Here is a 14399-nt window from a genome sequence, read left to right on the forward strand (position 1 = left end):
TGTCATTTTATGTTTTTATGTAAAAACAAGGTGTTTTATGCCTAAAAATGCCCAAAATGTCCCATCTTTTCGGTGATGAAATCTGAATAACAGATTGAGCTACATTCAAATTTATGGTTTTATTGTATTGATAAATAAGTTACCAAAACTTTTTCAGAGGGGATTTTGGATATCTTGTTTAGTTTTAAAATGATCAGTTTTTTAGTGGAAAAATCTGTAGTATATCGGGCTAAGAATTAGAATCAGAAATTAGAAAATCCCTCTTTAAAAGTGATAGGTGTTACTGACGTGGAGGTAGTGTCGCCACAATGAGAGGAAAATGCATTTTGAGAAAAAAGCCCTTGAAATTGCGTTTTCCTATGTAAATCTATGGGGAAACATTGAATCAGTGCAATATTTAAACATGTTATTGTGAAGATTAGGTATAGTTTTCCCAGGTGAAAGCTTGTATGTTCAGAGACCAACCTGGCCCAAAACCTGAAAACTGAAAAAAAGGAGTTTTGCCTATAGTGTCTCCCCTTAAAGCAAAAGATATAATTGTTTATAGTGTGTTTTTATTTCAGTCTGCTACAGTTTAAAATTACATCAGCTGCCTACTGCGTATCCATACTGTTAAACCCATTTGCCGACCCGGGCGCTACATTTCCATATGGAAGTTTGAATGTAGTTTCACGTTAGCTTTTATAGTACCTTTATGGGAGTTTGTCATAACACTGTCATCGTATACCAGAGTCCTGTTACTTTCTTGAATCCTTATCAACTTTTCCATGTGTCTCAAACCAAAGAACTTTTATTATACACCCGGATGACAACAGTGTCCCAAGGTGGAAACTTCTAGGCATCTAGTTTAGGCCTGTGGTTCACAAACTGTGGTATCTTTGGGTGGTACTCGGGGTCATCATCAAATGTTACACTTATTTCCTTGTGTGCTTTAAAATGTGTTTTTTCTTCGTGGTCCTTACTTCAAAGATTTATGAGATGATAGAACTACATCTGTATGAAAAGTTTGAGAGCCACTGGTTTAGCTTATCTGCAAGTTCAACTCATCTCTCACCTCTTCTTCTACATTGAGAAATAATAAGATAATCCTTTATTGATCTCACAGTGGAGAAATGGGTAGTATTTGTGGTCATGTGATCTTCTGATGGGTTTCCAGAGTACTTTTCCAGAACCCCCATGCACATTACTGCAAGTTGTCAAAACCAGCAATTCTGTAAAATCTATTAGACCGAGTCCTCAGACAGACCTTGAACAGAGTTGGCCTTAGAAAAAACCTTAATGACACTTTCTTTCTGCTCTAAAATGTACTCTCTCATCAGAAATTATTGGAAAGAAAAACCCATCCTTTGGTTTATTGAATTGCCAAAGCCTATTTAAGCTTCAGTGGCACATCTGCTTTACCAATCAAGAGCCAACAAGCTGATTTGCTATTCATTATTAGCAAATCACAGCAGCGTGACCAGGTCCTCAAAAACAATTACAGCGTTGGTTTCATTTGCATTTACACTGTAGCCCATCTTACCAGGCTATATCTCTGCATCAGAATATTTACCTGTTTAAAGGTGTGATTCAGTGCATTTGAGACCAGGGCTGGTTGTCACACGAGTTTTACCAACACTAACGATCCCTGTGATTTGATATCGTTACTGAACATCAAAGGATCTGACCATTTTTCCAAGGTTTTTTTTAATGATTTTATTCCTTTTTGTAGATTTTCCTGACAACCAACCCCCGACAGCTGCAGCCTTTTATCTGTATGATGGCATTTACTTTTATGTTCTGAAGCATTTTGGGAGCCAGTGCCCCTCTTTTGGACGGGGGGTCCGGCCTGAGACGAGCAGGGCAGTCTTTGAAAAGTGGTGGTAAAGACTGCCCCCTGGTGGTCAATGAGAGCTACATTTATTAAAAATGGCTATGCCTGTGCATTTAATTATAGCCCATGATGGCTTTAAGAAAACTACTTATTGCAAAACTACAGAACGATGAGGTGGAGTTTAAGAAACTGGGAAAGTACATATTTTTCATTGACAACTACCTGCCTACATTTAAGGTTGAAATAAAATATAAGTAAAATACATATAAAATATATAATATATTTCACAATCATTTTTAAGTTACTGAGTTAATAAAATATGCTCCATAGTACATACATAGTACGTACATAGACATAATCTTAAGTATATTTTTCTCTGGATTTTCTCCTGATCTCAATCTCATTTGACCACAATCACAAACAGGCCAGTATGAACTAAAAAGATACACTTTATTTGAAACCGGCAGGGGGACTTTTGTACAAAAATACACACATGTTACGCATACACTTTGCAACAAGTTTAATTTCTCTCCTGTTGCTGATACTGCTATCATCCCCAACGTGCATGCAGCATCAGCTGTGGACAATCGCTAATAGATACAATTTAAAACAACAAATCCAACAAGCAATGTCATTAGTCAGAGGGAAGAGTGGAGGATCCTGTATTTATAATACTGAGATCACAGATCCTTTCTGATAAATATTTAGTCGGATGTTTAGGAAACACAGCTACTTGGTCTTGGTGCTACTTTTCCCATCTCCATCTCCATCTCCATCCGCTTTTTTCTGCTTCTGTTGCATTATTTCAGCATCCCTAAAAAACAGAAATATTTCAAGAGAAGAGGTTAGGAAGGATAAAAGAAAGGGTGTGTTACTTTGGGCATCAACATTTTCTACACTTGACATGATATTATAGAATGCATCCAATAAGAAAGGGTGTGTTTAAGATGAGCCTGGCGAGCAGAGCATGTCGGAGAGATTTGTGTCCAAGACGCCACAGAGGCCGTTCACTCACATTCATTTCATACATTTGCTTGTTTAAATTTGCCGCAGTGCTCCAGAAACAGATCCCATATAAGATGAAAATCATCTACCTTTCCTTTTAGTTCATATTTTATTTCTTCCAATTGGACAATTGGTTTCATTACATCATGTAGCAAATTAGTAAAGGTTGGAGAGTCACAGCGGTAACTTTTGATTAGCATAACTGCTCCATATTTACCAGAAAGTGCTATGGATGTGGTCAAATACACACAAAAAAAGTAATATAAGTAAGAATTTTAAGCTCAGGTGTATTTTTAAATAAGACCCATTCTAAGCCAAAGTAGAACATTTAAAAATAATATTATTCATAAATTCTATCAAACAAACACAAGCATAACACCATCGAGTTGGTGATCAGAAGCAGCTCTCGGTGTTCTCGGGCCCAGAGTAGTGCTGCTAGCTTCACTACGGTGCATTAAAAAAAACAAGTAAATGTTTGCCTGATGCCATCTGGGTGAATCGCTGATTTCTCGCACTGCCTCGTCTCCCGGTGCGGGGTCCGAGTGAGCGGAGGCAAAACACACCGAGCTGCCACTTATTGGTTATGGAGTGGTGACAAAAATAAACGAATTTACAGATCACTGTTTAACCATGACCCTAACCCATGACCCCATAACCCATAGTGCACTCATATTTTGTGTGTGCAAATAACACTAGTTAACACTACAATAAGAAAATAGCAACAATTGTGCAGGGAACAGTGTTGTCTGAAAACAGTGTCTCAACAACGACAAAGAGGTGGTATTGTGATGTTTAGTTCCACAATAACACATCAAGTATCTTACCTCTGCTTTCGTGCGGCAGCAGACAGCCCATCCTCGTTTCTCTTTCCTTTGGTCTGCTCCGTTGACTTCTTGGCAGCCTTCTGGCGTGCAAGCTCACGTTGGTTCCCCCCTGCACGTCATTAAATAAAAACATAAACACATCGGTAAAGCAATACGGCAATAAAACTGACAGCTACACAGAGACAACAAAATGAAACCACAAATATATGAAGGTAAGCTACTGCGTAAAACCGCCGACGTGGCATGGGGGCGCTGTGGAATCGCGTCACACGCACACACGACACCAAAGCGTTAAAATACTTTCTCGAAGACAAAAAACAATAAGTAAACACGTAATAATACTGTAAACATAGCCATATAACAGTAGCCTTATAATGTGTCCGAAAAGCAACACCAGACAGTTTCCCTTTCTGGCCAAAGAGCGTAGGCCAAGGCTGAACGAGTGACCTACTAGCATTAGCTTTTTACTGTTGTTAGGCTATTATGAAACTGTCGCGTTAACCATGTCGCACATTATTATATTTATTTAGCGTAATGAGGGAAACTGAATGAGGCAACTCGATTTAGATTCAAAGAAGCAGATCCCAATCATGGTATAATTTAGACAGCTGTTGTGTTGTGGTTGCTTCAAAGAATAGATCGAGCCCACGCAGTCCTATAACAAGAAGTAAAAGACCAACATGCAAACGTACAGAGCACATAAATGCCTTACAGTAATATAATATGTCGATACCCACTGGTCATTTTAGCTGTTGATGCCTCTTTCGCCTCGATTCCAGAAAATCAGCCTTAGGGCCGCTCACTCCCGTCTGGTCGCTCCAGTAACGCTCTGCTATGTGGCTAAAGAAAATAAACGCGAGACAAACCAGAATCTTCTTCTGAGACTGCGCATGCGCACAAAAGAGCGCGCAGGACTTCATTTCCCGTCACGCATCACTGTAGATCAAGTTTATTTTTTTATTTTATTTATTTTTTTATTTATTTGTGTATTTATTTGTGTATTTATTTATTATTTATTTATTATTTATTTATTATTTATTTATTTATTTTTTATTTGTTTTATTTATTTTTTTCTTCTTCTTTTTTCTTTTATTTTGTGAGCTGTCTGTTTTGTGTCTTTTGCGTTCACACTCTGTCGTGCACATTGGCTACTTTGTCAGTGGCTCCAGCCCAGAATCTATACATGCATAAAACAAGCTAAGCAGACAAATACTTTTTAAAGCATACCCAATATGCTTCAGTGTGTACACATGAATTCATTACGAGCATTACCTGGAGCCTCCGCGCCCAAGGGTGAGGACATATAAGATAGCCTAGTTTGACTTAAAACAGCTGACAAAACATTATGTGGCAAATGTGTTTGATTAAAACTAAATCATGATAAAAAAAAATCTTGTCAACAGGTTATTTCTACTGGGCTATCAGTTGGAAATAAGACAAGACAATGTTTAATTGATCTCACAATGGAGAAATTCACTTGTTACATCAGCTTTCAAGAAACCCTTCAGGGTGAACAAAATAGACAGGAAATGTGCAAACAATGAAATAGCTGAGTAAATAGAGGCATCTTCTGTACAATGCGTAACAAAAAAGTTTAAAGGGACAAAAAGTATAACTAATAAAAAAAACTATTATTTAGATAGAACAGACTATAAAATGTAGAATATCAAAATGTCAGCAGTGCAAAGTTTACAGTGAGCTAAAAGGAGCTGTACCTGATTTTTTTTTCTAGCTTTAGAATTTAATTTGTTTTATCCTCCTTAGTATATTGCAAACTCAGATATTTGTGGGGAAAACCTGAATGTAATTATAAGCTTTTGTAAACATTTCATGAACTTGCAGGATAGTTTTGTAGCATTTCTGTGAAAGTGAGCCTGTAAAGTGACAAACATGTCCATGTGAAGAATTGGGAGGCTACAAATATGTCACGAAGATAAAGGATGAGTTTGTACCTCAGCCAACATTTTAAGTGGTTTCCTATTTCATTGTTTGAAATGAAAACATCTTTATTAGTCTGGTCACAGTCTTTCACAAAGCATGTACTCATGTTAATGATAATGCTCTTGTTCCCTGTCATAGAAATTTGAACATGAGTATGTCTAGATATTATTTTGTAGTGTCACCGCTCTAAGCAAAGTATACAGTTCAGCTGCTTTTATTTTGAAGGCTAACTCAGTTTCATGCAGAAACAGAAACCTGTTGTTTTATTGTTTGTTTGTTTTCTAGGAACTTTACGACTTTGCTCAAAAATTCTACAAATTTGCGACCTTTTTTTTTAGGCAATTTTTTGTTGTTGCATGTTTCAAAATCAAATCTCGTAAATTTGCAGCTTTTTTCTCATAGATGAGCTTTTTATTATCATTATTTTTCTCCCTGTCACTAGATGGCTCTAATACGTCGTAGTACGGAGTGTCTTACTCCTGCTTGGGTGTTAAGAGCCGCTATAGCTTGTCACCAACAGATGGCAGTGTAGACCAGACGAAGAGTGTAGGAGAAGGGTGCGTTGTAGACGAGGCCAGCGCTTCCCAACTTTTTTGTCTTGCATACCCCTTTGAGTCAGCAATTATACTCCATGTACCCCCTACCGTGAGGATCCTGCCAAAATCCTAGCAACATTATCTTATAAACTATGATTTATTGATGATTAGCATAGAGTGATGTGTTCAAAATAAAGATACATATTAGCTCAAATAGTCTAAAATTCTATCTTTTTACTGAAAGCATAATTAAAATGAACTTTTTTCCCCCCACAAAATATTGAAATACTACTCAAATTCACCTTTTTGTAAACCTGTACACCCACTAAGTGCTCAAGTACCCCCAGAGGTCCCATACCCCCTGATTGGGAAACACTGCAACAATCATACAGCTGCAGATTGTAGGCCTATGAAAATAAAAGAAAGGCCTAGTTGTGACTTATCCTCCACATATGTTACTATGATTCCCTGTGGGCCTTTGAGAGCAATTAGTAGGTTCTGATGGAGCCAGTAGATAATATGGTTTTGTCACATTTTACCAGTGTACAAATGTATTCATATCCTCTTTTGTTTAAGCCTATAGCCTGTAGAGTTTTACAGGCTATAGGCAGCAGTGTTTTGAGTAAGACATTTGCCCTGAAGACCAGTCACTGATAATTGCCTGCACGACACGCAGTGAAAACACGTTAGGCCCATGTTCATCTGTTTTAGACTTATTTGTGTGTAGTCGCTCATGTCTCAGTAAAAGTCCAGCAGACAGATGTCTCAGGATCCAGACTTTGTGAATTAGCTTACCAGACAGTCAATAAAACAAACTAAACAAACTAGTTACAGTTAAAAAATATGTTTATTTCTGTAGCCTAACCATGCAGAATTGTATTGTGCATTAGTAAAGCGTGCTTTCTTTTAAATATAAACAAGTCCACAGTTATATATATATTATTTATATATCTTTATATATATCATATTTATTATGTAGCTACAGGCATAATGAGCTACACATATTTTCTCATCAGCTAAACCTACATTAGTGAATATTACAATATGCATTTCACATGCAGCCTACTCGGTTAAATGTATATTTGCATGCAAAAGATTCACAATGTGCAAAGGATGTCCAACCCAGTGGTCAGTTTATTGGTGTTGTGGCGACAGGACGGCCCAGGATGTCTGCTGCTGTTTTCCCAACAGCTGCTTTCAGTGGCTGTTCAGCCCTGCTGCCTTCAACCACACTATTTCTGTCTCTCAGAGCAATTATCACCACCTGGTCATTTGCACAATTATGTTTGACTGCTTTTGCCTCTTAAAAAGAGAGCTCTCACTAAACCGTTCCACAGCCAACTCAAGGATATTTTCTAGGATAGTTAAGACATAGACATAGCAAGTAACCCAGCAATAATTTGATAGGAGCATATTGGGAAATATATGTGCACAATACGCTCCATATATTCAAGTGTACTTGAAGTGTAGCCAACTTTTTTTCACCAAATGCTGCCCATGAATTGTTGTTGTGTAAACTTGCTGTGACACTGTGGCACATTCCTCTGTCCAATTTCCCTGCTCTCATCCATCATGGCTCCACTGTCCTGCCCGCTGCCGCACATGATTGATGGCATTTGCAGATCCTTTCCTGAACGCGGCCTTAATGTCTATCATATCCTCATTCACAGCAGTGACACAACCTTTTCAAATTATTATGCTTTTGCCACATTGCGAGCAAATACACATGGTCACATATGCTGTTATATCTTTATAGGACAAGGGTTCCCAAACTTTTCATGCCGCGTCACAAAAAAGGTAAATGAAATGTAAAATGTAATGAGCATTTATAATAATTTAAGATGCAACACATTTAAAATCTGTTTTAATGATGATGTTAATACAAATTTATTGCCAGAAATGTTAAAAAAAAAAAAAATGTCTAAAACTCATCTTTCCACCCTCACTTCAGTGTCCTGCGCCCGTCCAGGGGGTCCCATCCCGACCCCCACTTTGGATACTGTGGGGTATTTCATCACATGGCACTAGGAGCACATAACAGATATGCCTCACATTCAAACACACAAAGGGCTATTTCTTGCCCCTGAAATGCTCAATAAAGTGGGTACCTGTGTATTGGTTTACACGTTTTGCTGCCAGAAACTTTGATTTGGGTTCATTTATTTGGTTGGTGCACGCTCACAAGCACCAACCAAATAACACACAGGGGTGTGGTAAATGAAGTGTCTTGCTCAAGGACACCTCTGCAGAACTGGGTGCCAATCATCAGATTTGTGGACGAACACACTGCCACTGAACTCGTAACAACCTCTGTTTACGAAACTGACTCTGATTTTGACGGTAAGAGGAAGTACCGGTAATACGCATCGATGAACTTACATAAAGACATCAAAGAAAGTCACCACATGCCATTTATCTTACACAACTCTGTATCTATTCAGCATTCATGGATTGGACAATAGATTGGAAGGATTGGACAATATCCCCCATTGAATCTCTCAACAAAACTTAAACTGTAATTTAGTTGAAAACAAGTTTATTTTTGTGCCTTGAGACATTCCTTTGTGAACGCCTAGCAGTAATTTTGTCAACAAACATGTCTGACTTTTTTATTGGCATGCTGGCACGCATGCGTTTAATCCACATTTAGCAGCTCTGGCTCTGATTTCATCAACCTTCTTTGTTCTCCTCCTCAATGTATACAGAGCTGAGCTAATACGTAGGTTAATCGCACGAACAGAAACATATTTGCATGAGGTCACAAAGGAACTGATTACTGTAAAAGACACAAACTGAATACTGGAGAAAAAACACATACAGTCTGTTGTGATTTTGACTGTGTGCCTGTCTCAATAATTACTACATCAAAGCAACGTTCAATCAATGAAAGATAGATAATAAAACATTGTGGCTAAATAATATTGCAAACATATAGATTTAACTGTTCTTAAGCCGTCATTTGCACTAAGTGGTTTTAGAGTTGAGAACATTTCATCCCTCACCTGGTACTTGGGTTATGAGTCACTTGGTGTGAAAAGTCTGACAGCTCCTGTGATGTGTGTAATTGTTCACGGTGTTGATGACACACTACGTTTAGTGCCTGCACTGAGTCTTGTCTTGTGGTTGTGTGTGAGATCATATTGACTAATTGTTTTACTAATTTTAAGTAGGCTATTGATGATTGTTGTTGTTATTGTGTATTGTTTGCTGCTGTCAATCTACATCTTGCAGGGACCACAGTTGAAAAGTGGCTTTAGCTAAACCTGGCGCATTTACAAAAGATATGATAGGATAATCTATTATTGAGCTCACAATGGAGAAATTCGGCACTCAACAAGACCACTCAGGGTGTGCAAAATAGACAGGAAATGTGCAATAGTTAAATAGTTAAAAGGAGCTAAATCAAGAATCAGCTTGACCACGAGTTTCAGGCAGAGAAGGATGTGTTCTCTGAAGGCTAAACTCATCTGTATCATCATACAGTGGACAACTACAGAGGCAGCCATCAGAAGTGGACTGTTTTATAATCAACCTGCTGCAAGCAGATCATTAGTTGCTGACAAAGCTTTTTGGGAGACAAAATGTCTGCAACACTAAGACAAGAAGAACTGCTCTCTACAATTCCAGTGCAACTGAGATCTTCTACTGCAAAGTATTATAGAAGAAAGTGTGTAATTTTCCACTTTTGCTTCCAGTATTGGCCGCTGGACAAAAGAGAAGGCGGAGGCAGTGATCTGCAGATAAGTGAAATAAAGGATTTATCTTTGCCCAGTGATGTCGCTTATTATTCTGGGTGTCACCTGTGCCTAAAGGTCAGTCCCTCTGCATTGTTTCAGATATGCTGTGCTGTTAATCTGTCCAGAGGGAGCTCTATTTGATCAAAAGCCATGATCTCTGACATAAAAGACAACACACACGCATTAGTGCGCTCCTGCAGAGCAGATGTTGCACTGGTTGACCCGGCAAAAGCAGTGGAGCAATCTAAAAACTGAAATTGGACTTTTCCATTTATTGATTTTTAAGAAATACGTTTTGACAGTTTCTATTCTGTGCTTGTTGCTGAAATAGCATGGGGTATTAATATAAACAAACACGATATATGCCTGGCTTAGCTGTATGTTCTCGCCAAGCTGTTTTTAACTTGGCACTGTGCAAACGCAGTCATGCAGAAAGAAAGTATTTATACTCACACTGCGACCTGCTTTTAACCTAATCCAAGAGTGGAACGTGAAACAAATAGAAGGGAAACATGCAAACAGCATATCATTCTTCAATAAAAACTAAATGGCTAAAGGTAAAAAAATAAAAATAAAAAATAAAAAATAAAAATAAAAATAAAAATAAAAATAAAAATAAAAATAAAAATAAAAATAAAAATAAAAATAAAAATAAAAATAAAAATAAAAATAAAAATAAAAATAAAAATAATAATAATAATAATAATAATAATAATAATAATAATAATAATAATAATAATAATAAATTCAGTAGATAATAGAGTTAATGAAGAATATCACATAATACCAAAACCCTCCTCCATGAAAATACACAAAATATTTACTCAGCACACACATCACCTCAAATAGGCTGCAGTCCCGTCTCCATCCTCACAACATATTTAGACAGTGCCAAAAGTAGCTGTGGTCGCTGAAATAGAGAATACCCTGCCTCTTCTTCATCCTACCATGAAAGAAGACGAGTGCAATTTCGTCTGAATTTGGTTACACTGAACTTAAAGCCACACTGTGCAACATGGAAGGTTATGTCACAAGAGCAACTAAACAGGAGTATAAAGTTCAAAACTTAAACAAACATATCAGTGGTGCTCGGCGAGACACAGATGATGCTGCTTCTGCAGTGGTTGATAAATATAAAGCAGCATTTGGACGAGGACCTAATGTATTTAAACCCTTTGCTGGAATACGTGCCAACCTATCCTACACAAAAAATGACTTAAAAATGCTCGCATTATCAGAATTTGTGCTGATGTTGGATTATCTTATTGCCAGTAGAAGAAGAATGCTTTTCCTTTTGTCTCATTTCAAGGGTTTCTGTCTTATTTTATTTGTTCAAGTTCATTTATCTTATTTGAAGCTTGTTTCATTGGCATTCTTATTACAAGACACTCCAAACCTACTCAAAATCAGCATTCATTGCCTTAATTGAAGTACATTTCAAGCCACTTATCCAAGATAAGGTGGCAAAGTTACGAGCCAGGTCTAAAGAGATGTGAGCAGAATAAAGTCAAATGTTTTGACAGGGTACTTCACCAATAAACAAACCAGGAATTAAATAAATGTTCATATTTTATTCTTTATTTGGGATGGGATTTTGTGATGTGGCTATAAAGTGATAGCCTGTAAGTTTTACAATTGACTGCCTAGGCCTGCAATTTGATGTAATGTAAGTCAATGATTAATTACAGTCTCTCCTTTTGCTGATCTCAATCTTACAGACTGTCACTTTAAGGGAACCGCAGAAATAAAGAAGAAAAAACAAGCCCAATTGTGAATGCACGTTTAAAACTGCTGCTCCATGATAGCAGACTCTGTGTGGTCAAAGTCAACTACTATTTTGAGATTGTCATTGCTGGTTACATTATGTCAGAATGCATACGATGCGACCAATTCATGTTTAAAGAGCGTGTGCTTTTCAGTCACTCTCACACGGCGTCTCCTGCAAAAGACAACAGACTTTCTTGATTAAACAGAGGTGAAATAAAAGGGGTTAGCACGACCATTCCCCTCCTTTACAATTGTGTATTAAATGCAAAATAAATCTATGTAAAAAAGAATAGCATCTCACCATAGTTTCTGAGTTGGGGAAAGATAAATATAAATGCTCTGTTCAAACTTACTTTTAGTGTCTCTCCCAAAAGGACGGTCACTAAAAGTAGCACCTCGTTGTGGGATTGTACTTCATGGCAACCAGGCTTTAGTGGGCCTCAATTAGTAGAAAGGCAGGACTCTGGGGAGGCCCTGTTCCATCTAGAGCTAAAGCCCCCAGGAGTGGTTGAGAGCAGCATTCGTGTGTACTGTAAGCCCGTTACAGCAGTGTAACAAATATCCAGCACGCCACGTCCCTGAGAGAACACACAGACAAATATTATGAAGGCTCAAATTAGAAGCGCTGTGCTCTTTTCATGTCACTTTTACAGCTGAAAAGACTCTATGCGAGAGGTTAGGTAGAGAGGAAAGTTCACCGCCTCATGTTTTTAGTCACACACAGGCAGAAAAAACCTTCTACATCTCATAACCTAACTCTCATTATGCTAATTCATGTTCTCTTTCACTTTATGTCAAGTAATCTTTCCTGCCGGCATAGGTGCGTTTTGACCTCAGCATCCCAATAGATTCACAACCTACATCTGATAACTCTGCATCCTGTCTCACCCCCGATATCTCTGAAATCATGTGTATAGTTTACTCCAGTTTTTCCACACCAAATAGCTTATCGCTTCCTACGGCATTATGTGGTCTATAACGGCACTAACAGAGGCCTACACTAGGTCTGAAAAAGGAAGAAAATACAACAAAATAATGACTCAAGTAATTCTTAACTTTTGGACAAAAATGTGGATAAATGTTCACTATTTTCAATAAGCCTAGAGCATAGGGCAAGTTTGCTTGGTGGAGGGACGATTTTCTTTATCATCAGAAGACCAAGGCTGGACCCTCCAATTGAAGGCCAAAGTAAAGCATCACTTTCTACATATGCCAGTGTTGTACGTCAAATATGGCCTTGATGGTTGTTCTGCTGAGACATTTTAAAGGAATTCTTCACATTTCTAGAGCACTTTAACAGGCTTTTGATCTCTGATTTGTGACATTGTGTTCCTCAAAATCATCTCGAGGCCAGAGGTTCTATGATGGAGGGCCAGTTTTGGCCCCCGGACCTGACGTTGCCTACCCCTGGCCTAGAACTTACAATCACACCTGAAGTTTAAGCTCACAGCTTTATAAATTTTTGTCTCCCCAAAGAGAAGACTACAATGACTGAACTATCAAATAACATATGGTCACACTAAACGCCTGTTACTTTATGGCACAGTATTAACATGGAAATAGGATGAAAATTGACTTACTACAAGGATATGAGGGATCATGCATTTGGCAGCCAGCTGTTTTATATTATTAGAAAATACTACATCCACATTTCCTTTACAACCATAGTACTACTGTACTATCATACAGGGTTAGGGTTAATCATATAGCACAAAATAAAGCATGATGGAAGGGGGTAAGTACCTTATCTTATCGTATATATCAACATGTATATAGAACACATTTAGGTTCCATGCTATTTCTATACTATTACCATTCTTTTACTGCACTTTGAAGTGCCCATAATGAACTATGAATCTTTATTCATTTCTACTACTATTGAGCCAAGTTTATAAATGTTAAGTTCTGCTAAATCAGTTTTTGAATCCCAGAGATATCTGATGGTAATCTGATGATGATCTGAATCATTGAACAGACTAAAACACCTGCTTGCTGTAACAGAATTTAAAGGGGCTAGATGCAAGTTGGCCATTTTATACTCCCTATTGCCACCTCAGGTCATACGTGTAACTGCACCTTCTATATTAAGCTTGTGCATGACCACAATTCGGACCCGAAGTAACACCTTTTTGAGTGACAGTGCAGGATTTTAGAGGCAGTTGTGGTGAATAGGTCTGGACTCATTCTACACATTAGAACATTGCTGGAACATGTTGGGGGAAGAAAATACACAATTTTATCATTTTTAAACTCTGTATAGTCCCTTTAACAGAACGTAACCTTTTTTTTCAGAGTTTTATAACATGTCTTAAACTTACATCAACCAGTATGTAAAAAGCCCTCTCTTCACTCATTTGAATCATTGTTTTTGAGGTATTGTTGACAACAGGGAAACAATGACATGAGAGCATGTTCTTGGTGATATTTGGACAATGTGTACCCAATAAAGTAGCCACTGTGTCATTGTCTTGGTAATCACCAACAAAAATACACTTTCTATCTGTTATTCGCATGTCTCCCCCTCTGTTCAGTGACTTCAGTTGTTGCAGCTGTGGCAATAGCATTTAGCCTGAATATGATGACGTCTTTGGCCTTGTGAGTCATCCAGCAGGACTCAAGGGCTGCCAGGGAAACCAGCTCCCCTCTCAATAACCGTACACCTTTCCCCCCCATAAAACTGCAGATAATGGAGAACACAGTATCCGCCACAGTCGACCAAACAAGACTATTGTAATAAACAGATAACAAAAAGGCACAGATTGGCTTCTTTGTGGAT

At 37.9% G+C, this 14399-nt stretch overlaps 1 protein-coding gene across 1 annotated transcript; it reads right to left on the reverse strand.

Annotated features, from left to right (window-relative positions):
• Positions 1–2242: 2242 nt before the first annotated feature.
• Positions 2243–4538, reverse strand: LOC306961759 (small EDRK-rich factor 2-like). The gene is made up of 3 exons (XM_079554634.1): positions 4380–4538; positions 3643–3751; positions 2243–2627 (listed from the first exon to the last, which is right to left on the reverse strand). Exons 1-3 carry the CDS (start codon positions 4384–4386, stop codon positions 2543–2545), a joined length of 201 nt encoding a protein of 66 aa, XP_079410760.1. The 5' UTR covers positions 4387–4538; the 3' UTR covers positions 2243–2542.
• Positions 4539–14399: the final 9861 nt, after the last annotated feature.

The sequence above is a fragment of the Gobius niger genome, assembly GCF_951799975.1.
Source record: "Gobius niger genome assembly, chromosome: 4".
NCBI classification, from domain to species: Eukaryota; Metazoa; Chordata; class Actinopteri; order Gobiiformes; family Gobiidae; genus Gobius; species Gobius niger.

Bases quoted from the DNA above. Each gene is read 5' to 3' on its own strand.
- LOC306961759 (XM_079554634.1), bottom strand. The intron at 2,628-3,642 runs GTAAGATACTTG...TCTGTTTTTTAG, and splicing joins GCTGCCGCACGAAAGCAGAG to GGATGCTGAAATAATGCAAC.